Here is a 26,420-nt window from a genome sequence, read left to right on the forward strand (position 1 = left end):
GTGCCCCACTGAACAGAAACAATGGTTCAATGGGAGCCTGGCCAGAATGCTAAACTTTGGTCAGAACATTGGTTGGCAATTGTAAGTATTAAGCTCCATTCAGACAAGTCATTTACATACATTCTACATGTGCTTAACCCAAGAGGATTCTCGCCCTAACCATCTTACGAATGACAACCAACTCTGCTCTCGCGTTTATCCCACACATAAAGCACCCAAAATGTCCAACTTCCACTTTCATACTTTGAAGAAAGTATGGCACCTCATCTCAACTGAGCACCTAGGAACAGTAGTCCACTTGCTAGTCCTTTCCAGACTATAGTTTGGGGACATTACCCTGGCTGGAGCTTCCATTGTCCATTGAATTGGTTTTAAAGTGGTCCTACACTCAGCAGTTAGGCCATCTCACTAAACCAAAAGGTTCAGTTAAATGACTCCCATTCTCTGGGTCTTACAGAGGCTCCTGATTACAGCAGAAGTGCAATTCAAACTATAAAGCCCGGCCCAAAAGGCCATCTACAAAAAAAAAACACCTTACCTTACAGAATGTCTCACCCAATGAAGAGGCTCAAACAGTGAGAATTAAACACCGATTTCTGTTAGAAGTACCAAAGTTCAAATCCTACTCTGCCTGCAAACAACCTTCCTCTGGAGTGGCTACCTCAGCATGAAAGACTCTACCAGGAAACATGCAATAGCACATCACTTTACACGATTCCTCACGCAGCCTCATACTCAAATCAATTCACTCATCTTCATAACGTCATCATTCATGTCAAAAGAGCTTTTTCTTATGCCTCTCCCTCAATTAATGTTTACATCCCAATTTGTAATTTAACCTGGAACCCCCTGCAGGTTCATTGTTGGGTATGCGAACACTCTCTTGGGGGCAGGAAGCGTTATGTAAATAAATATATAAACATACGGAAAAGCGGAAAATGTTTCATGCTTTTCCATTACGAAAGTATATGGACAGTTTTGTTAGGAAGTATTGGATGACATCAATAAGCATGAAACTTACCCTTGATTGTAAGGGATCACAGAATGGTAAAGATTGCTTGGATTGCACAATGTAATGCATCGTATAACTGGTCGAACAACTCAGTATTAAGGAAGTGTGGCAAGGGTTCCTCTCCATCAGTCATGGGGGGGTAGATGCTCAAAAGTAGGATAATAGATTATATTGTCAAAGCCCCAATCTTTGTCGTGTTGAATGGGAAGCTTATAAGGATGTAATGTAAAACAGCAAAAGACAGGATGATGTTTAAAACAGAGGCAAGATTCGGGTACAGCTTAAATGGAAGTATACACATTGTTATTAGGTGTGTTATTCCAATTGGATCAATAAAATGAACCAAGACTACAACTCCCGAAAAGCAATTATTTGTAATAGCAAAGTCCAGGAATGGAAAAGTGGTGTCTCAGAGACATGGAGCCATCTGGTAACCTTAACCAAAAGACCTCGATTATGTGGTCATGTGAAGTTGAAACATTATTGCATTCTTGGATAAGCAATTAAAAACTGCACCACTAACTTTGGTTTGAAATATGCAGCGGAGTTGCATTACTGCCAGTGACTATGAAAAGGTAGTATTTTTCCATAAACTGCAGCTGTAGACCATCAAAGCATATGTGCAAAGCAGATCAGCAAATACGACCATGATGTATAATACTGCCTGGATTTCTTTCCTGCACGCATGTAGGCAGTGCACACTTGACCTTGATCCAGTTCTGAAGTCGGATCCCCGCGGCACTCAAATTATACCATGGTTATTTGCATTTCATTAGGACTCACCCCATCCCAAAAGCCACTCTGTGAAAAATAATTTAACATGTCACTCATTCTTTAGGAAGAATGAATAAGTTCCTAATAATGATCATTTGTCCATTTAAGAATCAGACTCTTCCTCTTCCATTTCCTCCTCCTCACTTTGGCGGAGACCTAGCGTGCTCAACTGCAATTCTGTCTGATTGATCACAGCCTCGTTGTCCACCTGAACCGTTGTCTGCAACAACAAAAAAAATAAAATAGCAGAACATCAGTATCAGTAGTCCATATTACTCAGCACTCACTGCAGCATGGACCCTTTCTTCATTCGTTTTGCAATACGAGTACGACAGTTTGTATATTTTTGTGTGCTCCAAAGCAAAGCTGAACGTCCACATTGTGGTCTCAATCTCAATTCAGGAGGAAAAGACAAGCATTTGTTTAAAGGCCATACATCTGCTATTCAATACGACCTTCCCGCTTGCACTTAGAAAGGGGAAAATAAGGACTTACTTTTAGGGGGTTGTGTTCCAGGTTACTGGCATGGGCTCATAAATGAAAACACATGGAGTTGCGTATTAATTTGGTTTCAGTTCTCCAAGTGCCAGGCGTGTGCGGTAGAGCCTTTTATTTTAGGGCCTGCATTGCGTCATTAAAGAAACCAACAAACAGAACACTGTGGGGTTGTTCACCCGACTAATAAGTAGCTCATGCGCTACACTACAAAAGGATCAGCTACTTTTTATTTATCAGTGTGTTAATATAGCTCAAAGGCATTACCCAGCTTTCTAAGACATCAGGAAGTAAGATCTGGTTAACATCATAAAACCTATTAGCAACAGAAAAACAAGGTAAAGACATATGATACCAACCAAGACATTACAGCGAAGAAAGTAGTTGGGTAACATCATTGGTAATCAGTAGTAAGAAACCACTAAAGCAGAGTAAAGAAACATTTCTTAACGGAAGGGACAGGTCAGGTCAATATTTTAGATACGCAGCGATTCCTCTTTAACCAAAGTGTCTCTCAAATAGAAGGATTTGGAGTTCCCTTTTGAATGTGGGCAGACAAGACATTGAGCTACAGGGTGGTGGAAGGGAGTTCCAAAGTCTTGTTGCATCAGCAGAGAATGCATCTCATCTGGCGTACTTGGCTATGATTTATAGTTTATTTATTTATAGCATTTATAAAGCGCACTGTGCCCAGACTGGTATTCTAGCGCTGAGCAAAGAACTGTTTAGAGGAGAGGAAGACAGGGACATATACTAATGCAAGTAACTACTGTTTTGGGAACAAGGTCTTCAGGGCTTTCCTGAATTTTAGCAGATCTGTGTGCACTCTCTGAGTGGGCGGGAGCTTATTTAAAATTAGAGCAGCTTTGACTGAAAAGGTTCGTCCACATAATCAAACCTTTCAGAACTTGTGTTCCTGAAAAAGATTAGCGGTAGCAGAATGTAGAGACCTTCCTGGGCATATTTTTTCTGTTTACGTTGCAGCAATACAGGGCCCTTCTTCTGAAAGTCCCTAAACACAATGCACATAGTCTAAAAGAAGATCCTATGTTCCACTGGAAGCCACTGAAATTCCCTAAGGGCACTCGTTCCAGAGGATCTTTAAGGTTTGTTTAGTGTTCGTTTATCAGCAGCTGTTTGAACTCTTTGCAGTCTCTTGACCAAGTGGTCAAGAGCTCCAAGGAGGAGAACATTACAATAATCAAGTTGACTTTGTAAAACACTCTGTGCAATTTAGAACTTCGTGTGTACAGGTAGCACTGGGAACAGTTTTCCAAGGCCACGAATCAGTGCAAAACAACCACTAGCCACTTTATTAACGGGCTTCTCAAGGGACAGATATTCATCAAAGGCAACTCCAAGGTAACGAACAACCTCAGAAGAGCACATTTCTGGCTCTGTAGGTAGTGCCAAACATTTGGGGGTAAAGGCATCGTAACCTTTTTCCTGAGCAGCAGAGAAACTCTATTTTATCCCCATTTAAGTTAAGGGAATTTGCATTCATCCATTTTACAATGCCCACTAAACAGGCCTGGAATGAATTTTCTGCATCCTACTGATAATTGAGAGAAAGAATCACCTGCAAGTCATCAGCATAGTTAATTACAGAGATGATGTGCATTTTTATTAACAAAATCAGTGGCTTCCTATAGGTGTTAAACAAACCTGGACTGAAAGCTGAGCCCTGCAGCACTCCGTGTTGGATATATCTGAAGTCTGATCGCTACGGTAGTATTGCTACCACCTGGCAGTGGTCCTGCAAGTAAGATTTCATCCTAAACGTCAGAGGTTCAAGCAGGAGGGACCCAGTGTTTCTTGATCCTCGTTGAGCTCCTGCGACTTTGAATTATATTCCTTCTTACCTGGCTCAGAAACTAAGAAGGGCCCTATGAACAATGCATGCAGTTTTAAAAATGGGCTCCTGGATCAATGGGTAGGCATGGCAGGGAGCGAAGAATAGGAGAGAAGTGGTCCAATTTCCTGTGGCCTGTCCAAGCAGCCAGCAGCATGGAGCACTGCTCTCTAAGACCATAATCTATCCTGGAAGGAACGAGTGTCTGGACCACAGGTTTCAAGTCCTGCTCTGAAATTCACGGTTGGATGCCCCAAAACAGCCTCAGTCATGTCAAAGAGCACATGCCGCCAGTGGAGCTTTGCCTTTGGAGGTTCAGATGATTATCAAGGGTAAAATACAACGAGTTGGCATGCTCCCCAATGGTCTGATTCCAGTTCAGAGAGAGGGATTCCAGCGTATCTTCGATAGGAAGGTTGCATTTTTTTCTGGAGAGATTAATAAAATTTCTGCTTTCGTAAGATTGAATTTTTAAGTGGCAGTTGATCATCAGTTTTTGAACCATGTCAAGGGTGGAGCAAAGAAGACAGATGTCTTCAGGGGAAGAAATCTTTAGGTATACATAGGTATCATCTGCATATTGATGGCAAAGGAGTTCAGATTTTCTCAAAATCTCTCCAAGAGGTTCAAGATACGGATTAAACGTGGCCACGCTGTGGAACTACTTCTGTACTGTTTATGGTAATCCTAATTATAACCGAGGCTTAATTGTTTGAGTGAATTTCAATAAATGCATAGAATGAAAGTAATGCATAGCAATTTTGTGTCTGCATGGTGCATCTGTTCTCTAAGGCCCATTGAACTCATGGGTAACTGAGCAATCATTATAGCAACAATTGGTGCTTGTCTGGTACCAGATACTACTGTGAGATCATGGAACACCAAGCACCTCCGTTTCAAATGGAGTCTCAACTGCGATTGAGTGCAGTCAACGCTTACTCTTGAAGGGTTGGAAGAGGTATAGGTCATGCATAGTTAGCACTGGAATTACACAAAGGCAGGGCAAAAGTCAGAGGCGGACTCAGGCATACGGTGTCCAAAATACTACTTTTTGGAGAGTGCTCTTTTTTTCCCTGTAAAGGATCACAAAGAGGTGTTCCGTTCTGCCCCAGGACCATAGCTGCTTACATTTACCGACATTGCACATGTAACCCCCACCTCTGGGTGTTTTTAAACTTCCTTCCCACTAGTACCACCCCTTTAATTTGTAACAGTGACCCAGTATGGTGCTTTCTTTGAATGGCTCATCTGAAAAGTAACTTCACACCATTAAACTTTCCTTTACCTAAAAAAAATCTAAAAGGTGCAGTGATTTTGTGCTTTGAAGCTGAACAAAAGATAAAGGAACAAATGATGGACGAAATGCTGAACAATGCAAACATTCACCTCCCAGTCACAAAGATCTGGGTTTAATCCATCGCTCACTGCTCACCACGCCACACCAGTTTGGACCCAGCCATATGCAAATCAGTCATGAGTCTGTTCCTCATGGGAACAGTCCAGACCGACCTGCCAAGCTAGGTCCTCCCAGGACTGGAAACAAGCATCCTGGGACCAGTTTCAGGACATCGCCCATCATCAGCCAGGCTAGCTTGAATCCAGTGGCGCAGTGAGCATGGGACCCACGTCTGGACATACCCTTCCCACTTAGGCCAACAAAAGCAAAGGGAACAAATGATGGACGAAATGTTGAACAATGCAAACATTCACCCCTAGTCGCAAAGATCTGGGTTTAAACCTTCCTTTACAAACTCTAAAGGTGCAGTGATTTTGTACTTTGAAACTAGACCAAGCAAAAGCAGCAGAAAGCAACCATGCATAAACACAAATGTGGCAGTTTAAACAAATGCATCATGTACAATTTGTTTACTATCCAAGCTTACTTTAAAATGGATTCTCGAATTCCACACGTTTAAAAAATATAGACTCCCTTGCAGCATAACATTCATTTGAATTTATAAAGGATTTTGTTAACCTGTTTTTCTAAAATAGACCAGTTCCACATTATAAGTGAGGAATCTTATAAGGATATTGCATTACTTATTGCAATGTCATTTACTGTGACATCATAATTTACATACGTTCGCCTGTTTCAAACGCATTTTGCTTTAAATCTGATCCCTCAGAATCGAGCATCCCACAATGTTGTAAGAGCCTGAGCCCTTTGGTAATACCAGATAGTCCAAAACATTACAGGGTTCCTGATGATTCAACACAATCTATCAGTTACCATTTACTGGGTGTCAGTCCCCCGACCACAGATTGGCGAAGAACATCCAGCACACCTCCTTTCTTCAGTTGTTGGTAGCCAGGCCATTTGGCTCTGTATTTGTGAAAATTATGCCCTTCCAGACCACTAGTTGATCCGCCTAAGCAGTTCTGAACCTGTGGGGTTAGCACAAAGGATCCCTTCTTGAACCCATGAGAGATTTGCAAATCAGAACCAGATACACAGAATACAACATCCCGAGGGGGGAGGAGGAGAGAGAGAGAGAGACAGAGAGACAGAGAGACAGAGAGACAGAGAGACCTAGAGAGACAGAGAGACCTAGAGAGAGAGACAGAGAGAGAGACAGAGAGAGAGAGAGACAGAGAGAGAGACATGCAGCACAGAAACAGAAGATAGCTATTTCAATACCTATACTGTCTGTCATAGCAACCAATCATATGGAGGCTACATATTTAGTGCCCCTCCCTCCACACCCTGGGGGCCAAGCCCCCCATGTTCACCTCAATTCATTCTCACAAGTGAAAGGATCCAGTCATGGTGGCAGACGACATGAATTTACCAGAGCCATCAGGTATCGTCCCCAAACTTAAGGGGCAGGTAAATAAACCAATACCCTCACAGCTACATAATCAGAACACCTACCGTTACTCATGTTGTGGCCTGGGCATGGAGTCTGTAGCCACCCATTTTAAAAGGTGCACCGCCCATCGCCAACAGAGTCCAAAATTATGCTGTAACTTTCGAAACCCATCCTGTGCAAGAAGCATACCTCGTACATCACATTGAAAATTGGATGCAGGAAGTCACAGTGCTATTGCGTCTAGGACTTCCAACCATACACTGTAAAAGGGGGAGAAAGTATGAAATTCCCCGAAGCTTTATAAGCTCCTACCCCTCTCCAAAGACCAGCCTCAATGTCAAATAGGTAGGCAGATACGATGAAAGATCAGAAAGTCATTGCTAAGGATGTCCTTGAGTATCAATTATTGGCATGAGTGCTGGTGTATGGTTTGGGTTCAATTTCTAGGAAGCGGGATGCAGTTCAGAACCCATTACACATCTAACAAACTAGTAGTGCGAAACTGAATATGAGCCTAAAGTAACATTTACAACGAATAGCTAGATGCAAACGGCTATGTGACGGAGTCCATATGGTCCATATTTAAAATGCAGCTTTTTGTAAACTCTGGGATTGATCTGCGAAAGTAAAATAAATGCCCTTGGTGGCCTATCAAAGCCACATGTAGTTATTTCAAACACACTACATACAGCAAAAGACAGAGGATGACAAAAACTAATACACAGAAGAAGCCCCGTTTTAAAGTATCTGGTAGTAGCACAAGGCAGATCAGAGGGTTGAAACCATTGCCCAAATCAGGAAGACCTCAAGTCAAATGAAAATACTGTTCCAACACATCACACAATTGACAGATCCAGAAGCAAAGAATGATCTTCTCCACACTGCACTGCAAAAAATGTACCAGCTTTCATGTTGGGTAAAATACCGAAGATGAAGGCGGATACCAAAGATAAACCAGTTATCTCCTCCTTGAATCCACAAGTGCCTCCCTCTTTCCATGATTCAAACATCTTTTGCAGCCTACATGACACAGAGCCTTGAACAGATTTGTAAGGTGGCTGGAAAAACTAAAGTGCCAAGCCTTCCTATCAACACTTCCTCAGTGGATAAAAGAATGGAATAGATTGGCACAAATGCTAAAGACATAAGTTGGATTATCAACATGTGCTCACGAAATGGGCATAGTCCAGAGACTCTAAAATGCTAGTAGAACAGCATTGGTAAAAACAAAAAAGCAAATTACTTAGGATCTGACAAATGACAATGACCAACCTCCTCTTCCAACATAACACCCCGAAGGGTGAGTGTTGGACCCGGCCCGTTGGGCAGGTTCACCCCTAGACTTTTTGCTTTTTCCTAGCCTGTTTATGGAACCTGGTGTTGGGGATTTTAGGCCTCTGCGCACTTTTTCACTGTGGTACAGTGTAAAGTGCTTGAGCTCTCTGTATGTGTGGTGAGTGACCTGCCCTCCCATAGGAATGAATAGGGAATATGCATGCCCATGGTAGTTCCTGATGTGTGGGGAGTGCAGGGGCGAGTTTGGTATGTATGAACTCGTGAGAGTGAATGCTGCAAAATGATGTATGCGGCATGACTGGGTCTAGTCTAGAAGTACTACTTTTGGAAGTTGGCATATTTGTGTAAGTTGTTGCTAGCGTGTGATTGGCTGGTGAGCCTGGCCCAGAGTGCCTGGGCCTGCTTGTGGATTGACTGTCTGGTTTGAGGATGACAGGGGCTGGAGAGCCCAGGAAGTTGTCTGAGTCAGCCCATGGATGAAAGGCAGCATCTGCTGCCAGGGAAGTGGGAGGAGATGGCACCTGATAGTGAAGGGCTGTGCCTGCCCAACTACAAAGCTGGCTCCACCTCCCGCTGGGCGACTGACACCTCTGCCCCTGATACTGAAGGGGACTTCCCTCTAAACCAGTCTAGTTGGTCCTCACACTGCCTGCTTCAAAGGACTTCAAAGGCTTTCTGTGTATAAGAAGGGGCTGTGTCCCCTTCCAAAATGTTCTTGTTTTCAACTTGAATCTGCCAGGGGCATGCTGCTGCTGGGGCCCAGGGGAATCCCTGGGCCCTGCCCAGCTCCTGGACATCTGATGGACTGCTGGGTGACTCTTCCTGGCTGTCCCCCTGCCTGGCTACATCTTTAAGGACTTTTGCTGGACTTCTTGAGCTTTCTGTGGACCCTTCTTGCTGTAGGGGTCTGCTCTGGGGACCTTTGGCGCCTGGGAGCGCTGTGCTGGGATCCTAGCGCTTGAGAGCGCTCCTGGCTGCATTTTGAGCGTTTTGTTGCACGCATTTTGCGTGAGGATGGGCGGGTGCCACCCCGCTTATTGGATTATTTACTTTGCGAGTGCCCCCCTCGCTTATTGCCAACTTTACTTTACCTTCGGCTGCCCACGCCGATATTTTGATTGCCTGTCCGCCTGCCTGCCTAGGAGAAGGGCCGCTGCGCTGCCCGCAGCGACCCGGAAGTGCTTGGCCGGCCGGCCAATCCCAGCGCGGCCGGCCGGAAGTCCCACCCCCGCAGCCCGGGTGCCGAGGAATGGCGACCGCGAGCCCGGGGAAGGAAGGGAGAGAAGAGGACGCATGGCGGCATCTGTGGAGAAGGGCCGGGTGATCACCGCCGGGCCCGAGAAGAGGAGAAGCTGCGTGGCCGCTGCTGGGGGCTCCCGGGTGTCGAGGGAGAGGAAGGCCAGCGCGAGGCTCCCCGAATGGAGGGAGAGCCTCGAGTGCAGAGAGCAGCTGTGCTTGCAGGCGGGGCTCCGTGGCGGAAGAGGAGCCCCGCGCTGCCCAGAAGAGGAAGCTGCCGCCCGGAGGAGCCCCGCACAGGAGAGCCCGGTGAGTCAAAGGGCTGGGGGGCTCCGTGTGGACCGGGTGAGACGGGGGCAGTGCTGTTGCTGCTCCATGAGGGGGCAGATGGAGTTTTGTGGCGTCGGGGCACATTACCGGTGCCCGCCCCCCCCCCCCCCCCCCGTGGGCTGCTAGCATGCAGGGCGGCCCCAGATGGCAGTGGGCCGCCCCACCGAAGAGGGCATTGTTGGTGTTGAGCCCTGAGAGAGGCTCGTGGGGGCATTTCGGTCTGTTTAGAGCCCGAGGGGCTCCCTGCCGCATTTTCTTTTGCTCGAGTCCCCCGTGAGGGACTCCGACGACCCCCGCAGTCTGAGAGAGCCTGTGTGGCTCAGAGGGGCCATATTTTGTCCAGAGCCTGTGTGGCTCCAGCGTGGCGCAGTTTGCGCCTGAGGGCTAGTGAGAGCCCTGCCGCAGTTCTGCATCCCAGCTGCCCAGCAATTAGTGGGCGGCTGCACCGTTTAGGCGCAATTTCAAGAGAGTCCCCCTGTGTGGGACAGAGAGGGCACAGTGGTGCCCGGCCTTTCCAGCTGTCCAGCACTTTGTGGGCAGCTGCCATGTTTAGGCTTTTTGTACTTTTGGACTGGCGCTGCATGGCAGCGCGCCATGACATTTGGACACAGGGCATCCTTGCCCCACCAGGCCAGTTGGCCTAGGGACTGCCACAGGTAGTGGCTTATGTAGGGTTGGCGCAATGTGATTTCTATGCTTTTTAATAGTTATTACTAATGTGAGTTTTTGCGCTATTGATTTATTATGCACCTCTGAATGTGTTATTGCATCATGTGTGTTTTCTTTCCCTTACTACTCCTCTGAAAGTAGGTTTATTGCATCATGAGTAATGTACTCTTTCTTAGACCCCTAAATGCTGAGTGATACTTAGGTGGTTGTCTTTTCTACTCCTCTGAATGTAGGTTTATTGCATCATGAGTAATGTATTCTTGCTTAGACCCCTAAATGCTGTGTGATACTTAGGTGGTTCTTCTTTCTTAGTACAGGTGGTCCTAGTAAGGTCCTGGTTCCTGTTACCAGTGGTTACTGGTGGTTATCTTTGAATATTATTTTATGTTACCTTTATTCTAGAAGTGATTTTATATTCTACACTGTATCTAGAAGTACTATATCTGATTCTGACAGGCGCCCATGTGGCCCTGTCTGGTGTACATAATCCCTGTGAATATTGCCTGTGCCAGTTGGCACACTGTATATGTGTGATTTTATCTGATATGTTTTTACAATACAGAAGTTATTTTTATAATAACCTTGTGTGGAGTCTCTTTTGTGGTGTGCCTAGTATGTTGTTGCTGTTGTGCGCTGGCGCAAATGCTTTACACATTGCCTCCGAGTTTAGCCTTACTGCTTGAGCCAAGCTACCAAGGGGGTGAGCAGAGGTTATCTTGGCGTGTGACTTCCTTGCCCTGACTAGAATGGTGGTTTCTGCCTGGCTTTGGCGTCAGCCTTAGCCTACCAGAAATAGCCAGTTCTAACAGTGAGGTTATGTGCCAACGCCAAAAGTTTGTAGGAAGGCATTGAACAAGGGAAATTTGAAGCATAATATACATCGACCCACTTGATACAGTGGACTATAAAGTTATTTTCAAAAGACTTGAAAAATATATTGAAGTCATAGTTACCGCACTTCAGTAATGCAGCTCAGACGAAAGCATTAGGTTATTGGTGCCAAAACACTACTGAGCAAATCCATCAGATGTGATTTCCACCAAGCAGTTCTTAAGTTTGCATAAACTTTTTTTGTTTTATTGCTTGTGCCCAATTTTATTTGTTTTTGTTATACCACTGTCCACTTCCACCACTAGGGAAGCCCACTTTCACCAGTGGTGCTCTCAGACATCTACCTCAACGCCCAATGGGATCCTTGAATAGCCCCAAGGACCAATCCAATTGCGCTCGAAGTCCAAGCTTCGCCAAAACCCAGAATCATATATGGAGAGCAGCCGACACAGTAGCAAATACTTACCAAACGCAGCAAGGAACACCCCTTCTCCCTGAAGGAATAATAATAAATAAAGAAAAAGAAAAAAACTGTTTTTGCACTGCGCTTCCTACTACATTTCTGTTATTTCTAAGAGTAGCAAATAATTGAATATTTCTAGTACCAATTTATGGTTCTGAATTTAGGATGGCAGTCTGAGTCGGTTCCTTGGCAGTGGTTCAGTAAGGGTACTACGTGCTCAAAAGAGAAAACATTTACAAAAAGGGGTGGTGAGGGACAGAGTCTCTGAATTAAGCAGAAAGCTCTCACCCAGTCAAAAGATCAGGGCTAGATCCAACACCGTTTTTTAGCTCACTGCACCATCCCAGTTTCAGAACCTGGCTGTATGCAAATTAGTCTGTTCCTGTCCCAGTGCATGATGGGAACAGGACAAACCAAACTACAGAAGCCAATTCTTACACTGGGAAGGAAACAAGCTCCCGGGGACCGGTTTCTGGCATTACAGCCGTCTTCGGCCCGGTTTGCTTGAATCCTGATGGTGCAATGAGCAAGGGTCTCACATCTGAGAATACCCTTCCACGCTTAGGGTGGACAAAAAGAGTGGTCTGTTTAACTCAGACACTCTGTTCATCACCACCCCCTTTTCTAAATCGTTTTTGGCCACTATAAGTGTGGCAGGGTATACTCAGACATGAGTCCCTTTCTCACTGCTCCATCAGGATTCAAGCAAGCCGGGCCGAAGAAGGCTGAAATGCCAGAAACCGGTTCCCGGTAGCTTGTCTCCTTTCTGGTGAAGAATTGGCTTGGTAGTTTAGTCTGCCCTGTTCCCATGATGCACTGGGCCAGGGACAGATTGATTTGCATATAGCCAGGTTCTGAGCTGGGATGGGGCAGTGAGATAAATAACGGTGATGGATCAAGCCCTGATCTTTGGACTGGGTAAGAGTGGTCTGTTTAACTCAGACACTCTGTTCATCACCACCCCCTTTTCTAAATCAAAAGAGAAAACAAGCATTGGAAATGCAATAGGTCTCGCATCATTAGAGTTAGTGCTTTTAGAATTGTTTATGGGTTTTTTTGTAAATCTTTAGCATTTTTGTTTCCTGTAGCCAATGCTAAAGATTTACAAATAAAAAAAGCCATAAACATTTCTAAAAGCTCTAACTAAAATGCTCCGAGACCTATTGCGCTGTGTGACGGTGAGGGGTTGAGGGTGAGTGAGGGTGAGGGTGAGGGTGAGGGTGAGTGAGGGTGAGGGTGAGGGTGAGGGTGGGTGAGGGTGAGTGAGGGTGAGGGGTTGAGGGTGAGTGAGAGTGAGGGTGAGTGAGGGTGAGAGTGAGGGTGAGAGTGAGGGTGAGAGTGAGGGTGAGAGTGAGGGTGAGAGTGAGGGTGAGAGTGAGGGTGAGTGAGGGTGAGTGAGGGTGAGTGAGAGTGAGGGTGAGGGTGAGGGGTTGAGGTTGAGGGAGGGTGGGTGTGGGTGAGGGTGAGGGGTTGAGGTTGAGGGAGGGTGTGGGTGAGGGTGGGTGAGTGAGGGTGAGTGAGGGTGAGTGAGGGTGAGTGAGGGTGAGTGAGGGTGAGTGAGGGTGAGTGAGGGTGAGTGAGGGTGAGTGAGGGTGAGTGAGGGTGAGTGAGGGTGAGTGAGGGTGAGTGAGGGTGAGTGAGGGTGAGTGAGGGTGAGGGGTTGAGGTTGAGGGTGAGGGGTTGAGGGTGAGTGAGGGTGAGGGTGAGTGAGGGGTTGAGGGAGGGTGAGGGTGAGTGAGGGTGAGGGGTAGAGGGTGAGTGAGGGTGCGGGGTTGAGGGTGAGTGAGGATGAGTGAGGGTTTGAGGGTGAGAGGGTGAGGGTGAGTGAGGGTGAGGGTGAGTGAGGGGTTGAGGGTGAGTGAGGGGTTGAGGGTGGGTGAGGGTGAGTGAGGGTGAGTGAGGGTGAGTGAGGGTGAGTGAGGGTGAGTGAGGGTGAGTGAGGGTGAGGGTGAGTGAGGGTGAGTGAGGGTGAGGGTGAGTGAGGGTGAGGGGTTGAGGGTGAGTGAGGGTGAGTGAGAGGGTGAGGGTGAGTGAGGGTGGGTGAGGGTGAGTGAGGGTGAGTGAGGGTGAGTGAGGGTGAGTGAGGGTGAGTGAGGGTGAGGGGTTGAGGGTGGTGAGGGTGAGTGAGGGTGAGGTGTTGAGGGTAGAGGCTAAAGGGCGAAAGAAGTGTGCGAGAAAGAGGGGAGGGAGGGGGCCGTCTGAGGCGAGGTGGCGTCGGTGCGGTGAGAGGCGGATGTGGGGCGACACAGCAACAAAGAAGCAGCGAAAACAAAGCAACATATGTACAACTCTGTTTCTAGTGGTTCCAGTCTGTGCCTTGTGATGCTCAAGTTGGTGTGTTTCTAGGCAATTAAGTAGAGCTAATAAAACGACCCTAGAACACGTAGCTACTGAAATATTTCTCATATATGTGGCTGTTGGAGAAGCGCTGTCACAGGAACCTGTTTTTCACGTTAAGGAGTTGGAGGGTAGAGCAGGTCGCTGGCTGCGTTGCTGGCCCATTGCTGAGTCGGAGGTATGCGCTCACTAAGCAAGGCACATTCAGGAAAAGGTGCTAAGGGCGCTCCTTAAGTCAGGGTTTAGAAAAAGAAATCAATGTGCAAGTCATCCTTTAGAATGTGCTTCCCGCCCCTCTGTGAGATCTGAGCCCTATTGCCTTTGCCTGTCTCTAAATTGCTGCAATATATCATCGACTTCAAAGGCTTGTATGTTGACTTTTATTGCAGAGCTGCATGCACTGAGCCCCAGCAGACTCTACTGAATAGGGAAGTAAAAAGCACGTAGACCAGCAACAGCCTGGCCTGGGTAAATTGGCACGAGGGTAAATTGTTATTATTTTATTTTTACATAAGACATGCCTAACGTAAATGAAACAAGATGGCAGGCACAATTTGGAGCGAAAGCATGTTTTTAACACGCATTACACAGCACCCCACATCCTAATGCTGATTGTGGCATGCACGCTTTGGCATTAAACATTTGAAGTTAAAGCACGAGTGCCGGGATTGCTTCAAAAGTAAGGAAAAAGAAAATGTGCCTTTTTTTCTCTTTACTTACAAAGTAATCCCGTCACTCGTGATTTAGCTTCAGATCTTTCAAGCTAAAGCACTGCTACCGTAATTGAAACCAAAAGTAAACAAAGAGGGGAAAAAATGCCCGGCAGACGTTTTTTCATTTTATTTATTTATTTACTTTTGTTGGGGCACCCGCGTGGGTGCCCCATTGTAACAAAAGTAAGTAAACCGGGCAGTAAAATAAAACACGTAATCAGTTCGCCCATTTCTAAGATGCTATCACAAGATGGAGAAGCAGTGGTTTAGCTGTTAGAGCTGCGGACGTGAGACCTGGGGGCCAGTGTTCGTGCCTCGGCATGGCTCAACATTTGTTAAGTGTATGCAAATTACGATCATAAATAAACACAGGGCCCGGGAGAAAAGAAAGTCACACACACACACTTACCAACAATGTCCAAGAAACATTGTTAACATGCGCCCCCAAACATATTCAATAAACAAATCTTAAAGTGTAATGACAAAAAGACGGCCGCAAACATTTCAAGTCTGCCAATGTAATGAGCTTTCCTGGAGAAACTGAAACTGACAATAACGCTTGCCTTTAAGAAACAACGGGATTATGTATAAAAAGAGGACATACTAAAACAATTATTTGAACCGCACATCAACTTCATGTTGGACGGTGGAAAACCCGACCGAGTAATCTATTAACCCATTCCTTTGGCCGGTGTACTTAACACCAAAAACACACGTAAAGCGGCAGAGGTGCGACACGGCAGGCAGGGGAGGAGAGTAGGAGGAGGAGGGGGGAGGAGAGGGGAGGAGAGTAGGGGAGGCACGGCCTAACGGCCGTGCAATCAAGAAGTGAGGGGGCGGAGCTGGGGAGGCTGTAAGAGAGAGAGTAGGCAAGGCAGGCGGCTGGGGGCATGTGCACGCGCTTTAAAGCTCAATGCGCATGCGCATTGAGCTTAAAAGTCGCAGGCACTGCAAGGAATCGCCACGATTCCTTGCAAGTTGGATAAAGAGTGGATAAGCCCCCATAGTCTCGCTTGCTCGATGCGCATCGACAGGCGAGACCTAAAAAAGGTATACAGGCCCCTTCTAACCTGTGGTGTAGTAAAATATATCCATAATTGGGGAACAACTGACCCCTCACACCCTTGGGTCCCAGTCACACTGCACTATTGAAACCTAAGCCTTTTTCATATGCATTAACAGTCCATAAACTTTCGCTCTGTACTACAGAGTATGATGTTTTGTTATGTTCTACAATACGGTTGTGTTTGTGCTGCGAATTAATGTTAATTCTTTATTTATGCAATACTCAAACTAGAGGACCTGAACATTGTTCATAGTGCTTTACTAAAATTAACGTCATAAGATGGCAATCTAGAGCAGGTATAGGGGCAGTAGCCAGAATCTGTGTTCTAACAAAGAAGATGAGTAGGACTCGCACCGCCTTGGTTACTCAAAATATAATCCAAACGGTTATGATCTGTTGCGTGCAGCTTAGGAATCGCTGTCTGGTCCGCACAGCGTGGAAAATTGCAAGAACTATTACTAGGCTACCCCAACATGGGGGCAGACTCCTATGCACACTGCTTGTGTAGACTAAAGAGTCTTGTTCACCGGTGTGGTACAATAGAGATTGCTGAATCCAAAAAGTGTTTTGATTCTAGTGTCATTATACATTCCCAGCGAGTTATCGTTCCTTTGATCGCTCCATCTGTTACTTGGATAACTGTGGTAATTCTGGTGCTAATACATGCAGACGAGCGCTGACCTCCCGGGATGCGTGCATTTATCAGACCAAGACCAATCCGAGCTCGCCCGGCCGCTGGGAATGTATAATGGGAAGGATTATGTATCTGCCGATAACGACATTACGATGTTAACTTTGAAATGAACTTTTCAACAACCATGAAGATAATGTGTTGAAAATTAAAAGACACTGGAATCAAAACACTTTTTGGATTCAACAATCTTGATTGTACCACACAGTGAACAAGACTCTTTAGTCTACACAAGCAGTGCGCATAGGAGTCTGCCCCCATGTTGGGGTAGCCTAGTAATAGTTCTTGCAGTAGCCAGAATGCCATAATCCGTGGTGAATGGGAGGTGGATCGGTAACTCTATAGCAGGCACAGGGCTAATAGAATATTAACAGTGGCCAGTGTTCCTTGAAATCATGCATATTCGGTTTCATCTTGAAGGTGAGAAACTTTGACATGGTGTAGGATAAGAATGGAGTTGCATATGCCTTTCATTTCAAACAGAGAAGCATCTTGGTATAGATTTCAGAAAGTGGATGGGTTTTTGCTATAACTGGTGGTACCTGAATGTGCAGTGCTGGGATAGGTTTTAGCCATTCGGTCATTGAATAATTGTACACCCTACCGCTCTCAGCCAAGTGTGCTGGCTGGCCAGAAACTATTTCTGTGCGGTACACCAGAGTGAGAAGTTAAGTCGTAGACACCCCCTGTGGTCTGGGCTGCACAGCACCCATAATTGAACTACACAGAACAGTTCATCAAGCATGTTGACCAGTGAGTCTGCTAAAATCTGTATGCTGCCATGCAGCAGCAACCAGGAGTTCTATCAGCCAAGGTCGAGGGTATTGCAAGTGGTAACTGTGCTTATTTAAATGTTTCATGTGGGAGCCCAGGGCAACATGCCATCTTTTTGGCTGAAGGAGCTAGGTGAGGAACACAGCCTGATGACGAACAAACACAGCTCTCTCAGGGTTTAGACTATGGGTGGGTGTAACTAGCAAAATCCTGAGTAATCATGTAGAATCACACAAAAACTATGAGAGGAGTAATTCTGCATTTAGCTCTATTTTCTTAGAGCATAAATTCCCCTTTGCATCCACAACTGACGTGAGGATGCGTTTTGCACTAAGAAATAGTGTTAAGTGCAACATAACATTAATAGCAAGAACGAACAGCCACTAACGCTTGCTAAATCTGCACTTAGGGTAGGAATTTCCCCCAATTTACTCCCAGCATTTAGCACCAAGTTATTTTCCAAAATGCATTCCCACACCCAAAAAGGATACGAGAATGCATTTTGGGCCAATAAAATAACGTTAAATGGAACAGAACAAAACAGCAGCGCGGGCACTCGCTAAATGTGCTCTCCTGGTAGGATTTCATCCCCTCCGCCCCCAATTACTCTGAACTACGCAAGGGGTTAATTGTGTTATTGCCTGCAATTCTGCTTCAAAGCTTAACAAAGAATTACTTCGATTACCCCAGCGTAATTGAAAATCCACACAGGCCTAGTTTAGACAGTATTAGAGACCACAGGATAGCAAAACAGCTGCACAGCTCTTTTCTTTGGAGGGGCGTCTTTCAGGGGGAGGCAGCAACTGGTTTTGGCTGCTCACAGGCAATGCCACCATCTAAGCAGGAGGTAGGTAGTTTCCAGCCACATTTAATTAAGTCACTTCATTAATGATGAAAATGAACTCCCAGTTCCCACAAATTAATGACGGCAGGGTTCATCGACTCAAATTAACCACTGCCACCAGGGTTTCCTGCTCTTGCTGCTGTGCTTTATTACCCAGGTAGATGCTCCGTACCAACTCCAACTATAATATAAATGAGCTACACAGAGTTCCACATCCTGTTAGATAACATGAATCAAGAGAATACAACTATATCAAACTACACAAGACCCACATTTAACAGAGGATGAAGGAGATCAGTCTTTGCTTTAATGGCTCAAACACTGAAATACTGATAACTGGTGGCTTTCCCGATCCCAAAACGTGGTCTCCATGGTCTGTGAAACTGGGAGTTCTTCCTTCCTACACCAAAACCATGACAAACCACGTGGTGTGGTTCAACCAACAGCGCACCTTTGCAAATTAGACATCAGGGGACCGTAAAAAGACCAACTAAAAACTTACGGAAGAGCAGAAGGATCCTTCTCAAGAATAGAAGAGTTACCACATTGAACTACCCTATTACTTGATGCTAACCTTACCGGATTTCTGTACCATAATTAATGTGATAATGCCCAAACTTCCATAGAAAGTTTAAGAAAACAAGCAGCCATTTTTTGAAGCAACAAAAAGGCCATATCACCCCCAGGTTTAAAGTCTGGTCCAAATAAATGCATCCAAATAATGCACACCTTTTTCAGAGCATTTGGGTTTTGGGGACCAAACTATTTTGTTAATTCCAAAGGAAATTAATAATGTAGCACCCCAATACATCCCGGGTCATACTGTCATGTGGTAACCCAGTCCATATAAAATTATCAAAAGCACAGGGGCAGAACAAGTAGAATATTGTGGTCTTTAGAGCTCTTGAGGCTTTGAAGCAGAGTAAAGCCCCTGTTAAGAGAGAGTTGTTTTTAAAACCGTACTACTATAACTGCAACCCTCAATTATGCACATTTGTTTATTTCTTCTCCTCACCACAGACGTGGCTTCGGGCGTCTTGCTTCAATCCATCAGAACTCTGCCCCAACTGCAATGTTTACCACTCTTGCTTACGAAACAGCATCACAGCTGCAAAGCAACACAGCACGGCACATGTTCTCCAGCTGGCTCTCTCATAGGACAATCCAGTTTCCTCAGCTCTGGTTCTTGCTGGCATTATATACTCACAAACAAGTGAAAAAAACTAGTTACCTACCTGTACACTATGGTTCTCCAGTATTATCTTTAATAGATTTACATGCTTGTATCTTCCCAGTCGTCATGGTGGGAGTCATACGGTAACAGAATGACCACAGTAGTATCATAGAGTAAAAAAACTGCATAGAAAGTCCCATAAGGAACCATAATATTTGGTAGCCAAACCTCATCATTTTTGGTCCAAAACTCAGCCAATCAGCTGCCAGCCCTGACATCACACTCCCCAGCAGAGCCATCATACCACAGACTTCCAGCCCCAGGTGAGAGCCAAGGACATAGCTAGAGATAAGAGGTCTACCCGAGTAACGGGGAGGTGGGGCCGCATGTGAATCTATGAAAGATAATACTGGAGAACCATAGTGTACAGGTAAGTAACTATTTTTTTTCTCCAGTATTGAATCTTTCATAGATTCACATGCTTGTATCAGAATAGCGATCAGTACTTGTGACAAGGTGGGTTGCTCAGGACAGAACCTCACATCCTCTGTGGGCTCTGCCCCTATTTTTTGTACATGAACAACCATAAGATTAGAATGATTGCCAAGATTTGACACAATGCATGCCTATGACCAGACAGTATGCAAATAATTGAAGATCAACATTAAAATATATGTAAATATATAATCAAATATATATAATTTTGACAAATACCTTAATGAAACAAATGGCGTAGAACTACTTGTCCCACTGCTGCATCATCTCGCCATGATGTGTCTAGACAATAGTGTGTAGTAAAAGTGTGCACATTTTTCCACGTTGCTGCCCTGCAAATGTCTGGCAGAAACACTCCTGCAAATAGGGCCGGAGAAGTTGCAATCTTTCTGGTGGAATGTGCATGTACTCTGGATTGTAAAGGTTTACCACCTTTGTCATGGCACAAGGAGATAGCCGAAGAAATCCATCTAGAAATACTAGATCTGGACAGCGCCAAACCTTTTCTTGGTCCAGAAAACGCCACAAAAAGTTGGTTTGTTTTCCTGAATGACTTTGTTCTGTCAATGTAGAACTTTAAACACCGTTTGACGTCCAAGGACTGAAGAGATCTTTCCGCAGAGGACAAAGGATCTCTAAAAAATATAGGTAACACCACATGCTCGTTGCGATGAAATATGGAGGGAACCTTAGGAATGAACTTCGGATTTGTTCTCAAGATAGCCTTATCTGGTCGAAATTGGAGAAAAGGTTCTGAAATCGAGAAAGCCTGAATTTCGCTGACTCTCCTTGCTGAAGTGAGAGCTAATAGCAAGGCTGTTTTCCATGAAAGAAACTGTAATTCTGTTTTATGTATCGGTTCAAAAGGCGGTTTCATGAGCTGAGCAAGAACCGTATTAAGCTGCCAAGAGACTGTTGGACGGTGAACCAGGGGAAACACCCTGAAAAGTCCTTTGAGACATACTTTTATCACTCTTTGAGACCAGAGAGATGGATGGTTAGGATCCCTTCTATATCTTGAGATACCTGCCAAATGTACTTTTATAGAAGCATGTGAAAGATTCGCTTTTGCCAAATGCAAAAGATCGCAGAATTTGCTCTGAAGAGATATTAAAGGGGTGAAGACTTGGAGATGCGCACCATTGAGAAAATCTCTTCCATTTAGTCTTTTTCGTAGAAATTACCCGGGATCTTACGAGAATATCTCGGCATTCCTGAGAAATATTTTAAGATTGGAATTCATGCTTGTGAGGTTTCATGCTGACAAATTGAACGATTTCAAATTTGGATGGAGTATTTGATATTCGCTCATGGAGGAGATCAAGTTCTGTGAGAATGGGAACTGAAACCTAGGTGCCACAGAGAGCTTGAGGAGATCGGAGAACCAAGCTTGTCTCAGCCACGCTGGAGTTAAGAGGATTAAGTGGCACGGTTCCGATTTCATTTTCGGAATCACTCTCGATATTAGAGGGAATGGAGGGAATGCATACGCGAATATCCGTACCCAGCACATTTGAAATGCATTGCCCCACGATCCTTTCTGATGAAATCTGCTTGCGAAGTGTTAGCATTTTGAGTTGCGAATGTTCCCAACTAGATCGAGTGATGGGGTTCCCCATTGGCGAAAGACTTGGAGAAGTTGACCTTGATCTAATTCCCACTCGTGAGAAACACTTGTTGATCTTCTTAGGGTATCTGCTCTTATGTTGTCCACCCCCGGAATGTGTTGAACTTGCAGTGAGATGTTGTGGAGTAGTAACCACCTCCAAATCTCTTGCGCTTGTTTTGAGAGAAGTTTTGACCTTGTGCCCCTTGTTTCAGTAGGTAAAACATGGTTGTTGTACTGTCTGTCCTGACCAGTACTGTGGAACCGGATTCTGGGTAGAAATGCCTGTAATCCCAAGAACACTGCCTTTAGCTCCAGTAGGTTGATGTAAAGATGTGCTTCTTATTCTGACCAATGAACCTGAATTTCGAGGTCTTGGAGATGTGCCCCCCAACCTTACAGAGGTGCGTCGGTCATCATTACATAACTGTGACGCTGAGGTTCGAAGAGCAGACCTCTTGTTAAGTGTTTTCTGATTTTCCACCATGACAGGGCCTTTTTCACCTGAGGAGAGATAGTCACTCGATCTTCGAATGATCCTTGAGATTGAATCCATTGTTTGTCCAGAAGCTCTTGAAGAGGCCTCATATGTAGTCTGCAATTGGGAAGTCAGGGGATACAAGAAGACATCATCCCCAATAATGACTTGTAGATTCTCACCGAAGTGTACTTTCTTGTTCGTAGATGAGATACCAGATTTATTATTTTCTGAACACGTTCCTCCGAAGGATAAGCTTTCGCTTCTCTTGTGCGGAGCATGGCTCCCAGAAACTGAAGAGACTGAGATGGGATGAGAAATTACTTTTCTAGATTGACTCTCAGACCCAGACGACGGAAGATAGAGAGAGCTGGGTTTTCTGAAAGTAAGTGCTTATGAGCCAATCGTCTAGATATGGGAAGATTTGGTGACCTTGAAGGCTTAAATGAGCTGCCACTGGTGCCATACACTTTGTAAAAACACTTGGGCCGAATGGTAAGAATTTGAACTGGTAGTGGCGCCCCACCACCATGAAGCGCAGAAACTTTGTGATTTATATGGATCGGGATGTGAAAATAAGCATCTAAGAGGTCTAGGGATGCTATGTATTCTCCTTTGTAGAGAAGAAGGAGTATTTCTTGCAGGGATAGTATAGAAAAAGATATATTTTTGATGAATTTGTTCAAACTTCTCAAGTCCATTACCGGTCTCCATTTCCCCGTATGTTTTTTCTTTATTAGAAAGAAATGCCATTCCCTCGATGACGTGGCACTTCCTCTATTGCCTCTTTCTGCAAGAGAGATAAAAATTTCCACCTTGAGTGCGGACAGGTGCGGTTGCTTTCTGAGAACCGGAGGTTGATTTGGAGGCTTCTGAATACATTCTAGGGTATGGCCTTGTTGAATTAGGTCTAGTACCCATCTGTCTGTTGTAATTGTCATCCATTCTTGATAAAATAGAGAAAGATAATACTTTTTGAAGCTTGAACAAGTGGCGGGCGCTTTGTTGAAATCACGATTTTCTATTAGGCTGTTGAGATTTGCCTCTTGCCGTAGATTTTCCCCTTGCCTGCTGATGATACGAGGTATTTGAGGATCGAAATTGCTGGCCACTTGAAAACTGGCGATACCAGTGCCGATTGTAAGGTTGATATCTGCCAGATTGGTATGTGGGTCTTTGATTATACTGTCCTCTAGACTCTCTCTTACGAAAGAACTGAAATCTGCCCTGTTGTAGAGAGCCCAATGCTCGCGCCGTATCAGTGTCAGCCTTGATGCCTTGAAGGACCTCATCGATGTGCTTTTAGAATAGATTTTCTCCGTCGAACGGCATATCAAATATTTTCGCTTGGACTTCTGTTCTAAACAAAGTGGCTTTAAGCCACTTCTGTCTTAGCAGTGCTACCGCTGCTGCCATTTGTCTAAATGAAAGAGAAAACATATCCATTGCGAGATTTATAGATTCAGATGCCGCTTTAGATTCATCCTGAATTATGGCGGCTGCCTCTTCCTTTTTATCCTCCGGAAAATGGGTCAACAATGGAGCTATATCTGACCACATTTGCAGATTGTATCTACTGAGGAGGGCTAACTCATTTGCAGCTCTATTAGCTGCTGCTGCCATCACACAAAACGCTTTTCCGCACCATCCATGCGTCTTCCCTCCTTGTCTGGAGGGGCTGCAGTTGTTGAAACTGGTTTTTAGTAGGAATAATATATTGATCCCATTCTATCCCAACTGGACTTTCCTGAAGAAGTTCTCCTTCTTCTGGTTGATCTCCGTCACTATCCATCAAATCATCTCGAATCGTAATAATTGGGGGAAATCGAATTTTCTGAATTGAAGGTGTAGGTGTAGGTGGAGGTTGAGCCACCTGAGCTTGAGCAGGACTTGCTGCAGGCTTTGAGGCTGGATCATTAGCTTCTGGAAAAAGACGATAGTAGTCGTTAATCATATGGTAGATCAGTCACAAGAGAAATTGGCATGGAGACAGACTCCTCTCTCACCTCCTGCTGTACTTCTTCCTCCTCCTCATAATCATGACTGCTGAAATGACTCATATCTCTTTGATTCAGTCACTGGACGATCTTGGAAAGAAAACACTTCCTGGTACTTGTCATAGTCTGTGTCTTGACTTTTTATCTGAAGCTGGGAAGGACTATGAGCCACTCCAGATTCCTCATCCTCTGACTGCAACTCCAGCAGATTTGATGGTGGTAGCGGTGAAATCTTAGTCCAGCTTGGAAAATCCGCCGATTTCATCGCCATTGACGAGCCTGTCGATGGTGGAAAGGACTTTAAAGTTATGGATGACTTCGTCTTCAGAGACTTGAAAAATGTCGTCGACCGAGCTCCCATCGACGATGTGCCCATCGATGACGAAATACGATTACCGTGGATGTCGATGTCAATGGTGCCGTCGACGAAGAGGTCGTCGACACGGTCATAGTCGGTGTCTGCGCTGTTCTTCCCGTCGACGGAATCGATGAACCCTTTTTCGGCGAGGTTTTCGACGCCGACGCAGCTGTCGTCTTCAATATCGTAGTCGTCGATGAAGTCGTCGTTGACGGAGCCGTCGCCGTTTTTGCAGGAGTCAAAGCCGGTGAAACTCCTACTTTAGAAGGAGCAGAAGACACCTCCTTTGAAACAGATTACTTTTTTAAGGGAGTTAAAGGCAGAGAAGATGAAGAGGCTTCTTTTTCTTTGGGTCTATTTTTTCCTCAAGAGCAGAAGACTTCCTCTTCTTGGAAGATGGAGTATTAACCTCTTCCTCAGAGTCTGAATCTGAAGTGTCCTTCTTCTTTTGAAGCCATAATAATAAATGTGCCTCCCTGTCTCTTAAGGTTTTTGCCGAAAAGGTTCTACAATGCTTGCAGTCCTTAGGCACATGTTTAGGGTGGAGGCAGTACAAACAGTCCTTATGTGGATCCTCAGGATATAGTCTAGGTTTTCCACGGGATCTGCAGGGCCTGAAAAGCCTCTTTTTAGAGCTTTCAGCCATTGTAGGTAAAAGTAGTAACACAGTACCTTAAATCCAGTAGAAAGAAACTTTCAGTTGAAAAGGTGAAAAGTTCACACAGGAACAAAACTGACCAGAGCTCAGGGAGACTCCTTCTCACACTGAGTCGGTTGGAAATCGGAGATATGATGGCTCTGCTGGGGAGTGTGATGTCAGGACTGGCAGCTGGTTGGCTGAGTTTTGGACCAAATAATGATGAGGTTTGGCTACCAAATAATATGGTTCCTTATGGGACTTTCTATGCAGTTTTTTTACTCTATGATACTGCTGTGGTCATTCTGTTACCGTGAGACTCACACCATGACGACGGGGAAGATACAAGCATGTGAATCTATGAAAGAGTCAATACTGGAGAATCTGTGGACACCTGTCTTTCTCCATTTCTTGCAATTCCTAGGTTTTCTATCTGCCTGTGCTCATCTCTAATGCTTCGGTTCCTGTGCCCAGATGTTCTTCAATGCCAACAGATCTGCAGGGTGCAACATCCAATGCTCATCTTACTATGCCAACTTTGAAATGACTTCAAGATGTTCCTCTTCTCGGGTGTATGTCCAAAGAGCTAAATTCTTAATGAAGTCATGGACTCTGTAGGATACCCTAGTGGGGAGAGGCAGGGATTCCCCTCTTCACAAGAGAGCCTCGATTTAGGGAGAGGACTCTACTCCATGAAGGTCTTTGGTGTATCTTAACAAGGACCACTGTGTTCACTGATTTCTTAAGATGATTAGACCAGATCCAGCCACCTACTTATCATATGGGTTCCTTCCATGGTCACCTGTACTCTAGAAAGCGAACATCCAATGACCTGCCAACTCCGCTATTATGATTTCCTATTTAGAAAAGGGGGTGGTGATGAACAGAGTGTCTGAATTGAGCAGACCACTCTTACCCAGTCCAAAGATCAGGGCTTGATCCATCACCGTTATTTATCTCACTGCCCCACCCTGGCTCAGAACCTGGCTATATGCAAATCAGTCTGTCCCTGGCCCAGTGCATCATGGGAACAGGGCAGACTAAACTACCAAGCCAATTCTTCACCAGAAAGGAGACAAGCTACCGGGGACCGGTTTCTGGCATTTCAGCCGTCTTCGGCCCGGCTTGCTTGAATCCTGATGGAGCAGTGAGAAAGGGACTCATGTCTGAGTATACCCTGCCACACCTATAGTGGCCAAAAACGATTTAGAAAAGGGGGTGGTGATGAACAGAGTGTCTGAATTGAGCAGACCACTCTTACCCAGTCCAAAGATCAGGGCTTGATCCATCACCGTTATTTATCTCACTGCCCCACCCTGGCTCAGAACCTGGCTATATGCAAATCAGTCTGTCCCTGGCCCAGAGCATCATGGGAACAGGGCAGACTAAACTACCAAGCCAATTCTTCACCAGAAAGGAGACAAGCTACCGGGGACCGGTTTCTGGCACCCCTTGTTGTAAATATTTTTGTCCACCCTAAGC

The 26,420-nt window shown here is 45.3% G+C and overlaps 1 protein-coding gene across 1 annotated transcript in view; it reads right to left on the reverse strand.

Annotated features, from left to right (window-relative positions):
* Positions 1–1,293: 1,293 nt before the first annotated feature.
* Positions 1,294–26,420, reverse strand: part of SNAPC5 (small nuclear RNA activating complex polypeptide 5) — an 82,584-nt gene continuing 57,457 nt past the window's right edge. Inside the window, exon 3 of the mRNA XM_086957994.1 lies at positions 1,294–2,006. Coding sequence (XP_086814120.1) covers positions 1,890–2,006 — 117 coding nt within the window. The 3' untranslated portion in view covers positions 1,294–1,889. The remainder of the gene's footprint in view (positions 2,007–26,420) is intronic.

The sequence above is a fragment of the Lissotriton vulgaris genome, chromosome 2_1 (genome assembly GCF_964263255.1).
Source record: "Lissotriton vulgaris chromosome 2_1, aLisVul1.2, whole genome shotgun sequence".
Lineage (NCBI taxonomy): Eukaryota > Metazoa > Chordata > Amphibia > Caudata > Salamandridae > Lissotriton > Lissotriton vulgaris.